The sequence below is a fragment of the Athene cunicularia genome (assembly GCF_003259725.1).
Source record: "Athene cunicularia isolate RWA chromosome 7 unlocalized genomic scaffold, athCun1 chr7_part1, whole genome shotgun sequence".
NCBI classification, from domain to species: domain Eukaryota; kingdom Metazoa; phylum Chordata; class Aves; order Strigiformes; family Strigidae; genus Athene; species Athene cunicularia.
The window spans coordinates 31,057,282-31,060,648 of NW_020799107.1; the positions used below are offsets into that span (position 1 = coordinate 31,057,282).

Sequence of the window (3,367 nt, forward strand, 5' to 3'; positions counted from 1 at the left end):
AGCCAGCGCCGCCGGGACAGCCGCGGCCCCGCTCAGCTCCCGGCACTTACATCCAGACTGTCGAGGCTGTTGTCCAGGCTCTGAGCCATCTCACGGCTCTGGGCTCTCGAGGTGTTGTTGGAGTTGTTGTTTTGTTGTTGCCGCCGCCGCCGCGGCTCTCCCACGGCCGCCACTCGTAACTGAACCAAACACACGCCCCGGCGCTTCTGGCGGGACGCGCCTTTTATAAGTTCCCTGGCCCCCTCCCGCCCCCGGGGCAGCCCCCGCCTGGCTCCTCCCCGGCGAGTGTCACCGCGGCCCCGGGCTCCGGGTGGGCGCCTCGGGCCGCTCTTTGTCTGCGTCGCCGGGGCATGGGAACTGCACTTGCCCCAAGTGCCCGCGGGGGCGTTCCTCTTCGCGGGGGCACTTGCCACCTTCCGATTGATGTGTGCATACCAGCCGTGTTTTTGAATTTCCCCTCAAGAGAATTCTTTGAAGAGTGTTGTGGGGCCCCGTGTTGCCATGGGCACCCCAGGCGAGCTCCGAGTGAAGTCCTGGAATCGTGATGGAGGAGGAAGAGGAGAGGTCATGATATCATCAAAATATAGTCAACTCGGTCCTCAGAGTTGTCCCTCATCCCTGCTGAGGAGTGTACTGGGAGAGGCTGGAAGTAAGGGGATGGTCCTTACCGAGGGGTGAGAGGTTCTGCAGACCTTTCAGGGGCTGTGCAGTGAGTGGGCTGCGAGTTGCCCTCTGAACTCCTCTGGTGTCTGTGGTTTTGGGTGAGAAGTCTGATGAGGAGCTGGAGGTGCTTCGTCAGTGTGTCGAGGAGATACCATGATGGTTCATTGTGCCAAAAAGCTTTGGAACATTACAAGAAATGTGTTAAGGAAATAACAGAAATTAGGAAGAAAATAAAACATTGTCAAAATAATGGTGCTGCCAACTTCATTTAAAACTGTGGGGTTGCATGCTCAATATCTTGTCATCTAAAAATAGCAAACAGCGAGCCCTTTATTTGCTCACTAATATCAGGAACACTGCTTGTCTTTCTCCTTAATCTCAAGCTTGGTAAATTAGTTTTTTAAATGTGAAGGGTGAATATCCTTAGTAATGATCTGTTTCCAGTAGTTGGATAATATGAAAAAAAAGAAGAAAAAAAAAAGATAAAACCCTGGAATTGTACATATGTAGAATAAAAATAGCAATAATAAAATAGGTTTGCAAGGGAAAGCCAACCCACATATAAAGAAAAATAAAACAGAATAATGGATTTCCTTTACAGTTTTCTCTGGGGTCTCCATACTGTTGATATTTGTGCAGGTAAACTGATTTGCAGAAAATATTTTCATTAGAATAGTGTGTCATCATCTGCCCAATTTCACAACTCACACCATAGTGAGAAACTATATTGGGAATAATTGATTCTGCTACATAGATTTACTCTTTACAGTTGGAATTTGGAGTGGAAGGAAGGGAGATGGGCATTCTTTATGTAATAACAGTAGGCTCAAATTACCCTGGTAGCCTCAAGGGATGAATAAATGAAAGTTTGACAAAAGTTTTATTCTTAAATGCCCCTATTACCAGTTTACATGCTCCGAGTTACCCAACAGTTTTAGATACAAAGATTATTCCCAGGTATTTGACAAGAGTCACTCTCTTACTCTTCCCATAAGACCTCTAGAACTCCTTCTCATGCACTCATACACAGATTATCTTTCTTTTTGTTAAAAACATTGTATGTAAAGTATGACCTATGATGTGATTATGTACTTAACGACATTGGAATTTGACAGTAATTCATATTTGCTAGCAGGTCTGGAATATCACAAGTTGCATTAAAAGCAAACTTTAGTTGATTATAACTCAGGAAGTAAATATCTACTTTATATATGGAAAAATTTGAGAGGGATACCATTCCAGAATAAACAAAAAAAATCTACCAAATCCCCATTTTTAGATACTAATCCTAGCCTTATAATACCATCATTCTACTCTGCTGAACTTCTTTAAAAACAAGCATGACCATTTTATAATCATTGCTATTCGTCCCTTATTTTCCATAGAACTTGTGATGTGTTCGCTACTCTCTAGACATACAAATAGGAAAATACACTCCCCAAGACATACAAACAGGAAAATACATGACCCAGGTAATCTGCAGCCCAGTGTTAGATGACCAGGCAGATGAATGAGCAGATGAGGGATTTTTATATATGGATGAGCAGGATCATGTCAATATAATAATTTTTCACTTTCTCACTTCTGGAGGATGCCCAGCTCATGGCACCAGCAACTGCTGTGCAGTTTTCAGCAAGGGTATGCTGCTTGAAAGGCTCTCCAGCCCACTGAATTTGCAAACGTGTGAACTGGATTTTCAGAAATATGCATATTGAACAGGTGCTAAAAAACTAATCAGGACATGGAAGTGCATATAGGGGAGATGAACTTTTAGTAAAAACTGGATCCTATACCCTGTCAGAAATTCATATGGGTGACAGATGTGTTTTATGGACTATATATTCTTCTCTCAGAGGGGCATAGAAGATTAAACACTGCTCCTTCTCCATGTATGCAGTGCAGGACATTAAAATACGTTGTAGTTCAGGTGGCTTGTGGTAATGGTTGCAGATGAGCAAAAAAATATGTACATGAACTCCAGAGCTATTTGACAACTCTAGAGCTATTTGACAAGTTTGAGAGTTGGTTGGTTATTTATTGGGATGGATAGCATGGAGCGCATTGACATGTGAGGTATCGATGCACAGAACTGCAAGTGTAATTACAGCTCAAGTAGGCAAGTGTTATCACACCTGTAACAGCAAAGTGCATTACATGAAAATTGATTTTGTTAATTAATGGGATATGGGACAATGACTCAGTTATTTATGTTCATAGATAACATGAGAAATTCGGAACCAAGGAATATCTAGTTCCATGGATTAGCCCTGAAGCATGGTAGTGCTGAGTGATGGGAAATGTGGGGATTGATGCCCTATCTGATGAGATGTCACCAAAATGTGTTTGATGAAGGTCCTCTAAAACTATCATTCACACTGCTATTTTATTATCTAGGATCTCTTTTGTTTCTCCTATCAGAAAATCCATGTGAAAACTTCCTTTGTTGCACAGAGGACCATGGAGGGCAAGTTAATGATTTCCAAAGTGATAAAAGAAGGGAGCTCTTTCTGCAGAGCATGTAATTCAGAGTTAGCTACAAATCTTCTTAAGACGGAGCTAGCAAATAGCAATTTCCAAGCTTATGTTTTGCATTATATGTTTTTCTGGTCTCAGAATTACTGTGGAAATCAGACCCTTCCTAACCCATGTAATACATATTTTTGTTATTGAAAACATGACCTCTGAGATTCAATATCCTACATGT

At 42.4% G+C, this 3,367-nt stretch overlaps 1 protein-coding gene across 1 annotated transcript in view; it reads right to left on the reverse strand.

The window, feature by feature from the left end:
• CXCR4 (C-X-C motif chemokine receptor 4) overlaps positions 1-193 on the reverse strand; it is a 3,026-nt gene extending 2,833 nt beyond the window's left edge. The window contains exon 1 of the mRNA XM_026852568.1: positions 51-193. Coding sequence (XP_026708369.1) covers positions 51-89 — 39 coding nt within the window. The 5' untranslated portion in view covers positions 90-193. The remainder of the gene's footprint in view (positions 1-50) is intronic.
• Between the last annotated feature and the right edge of the window lie 3,174 nt (positions 194-3,367).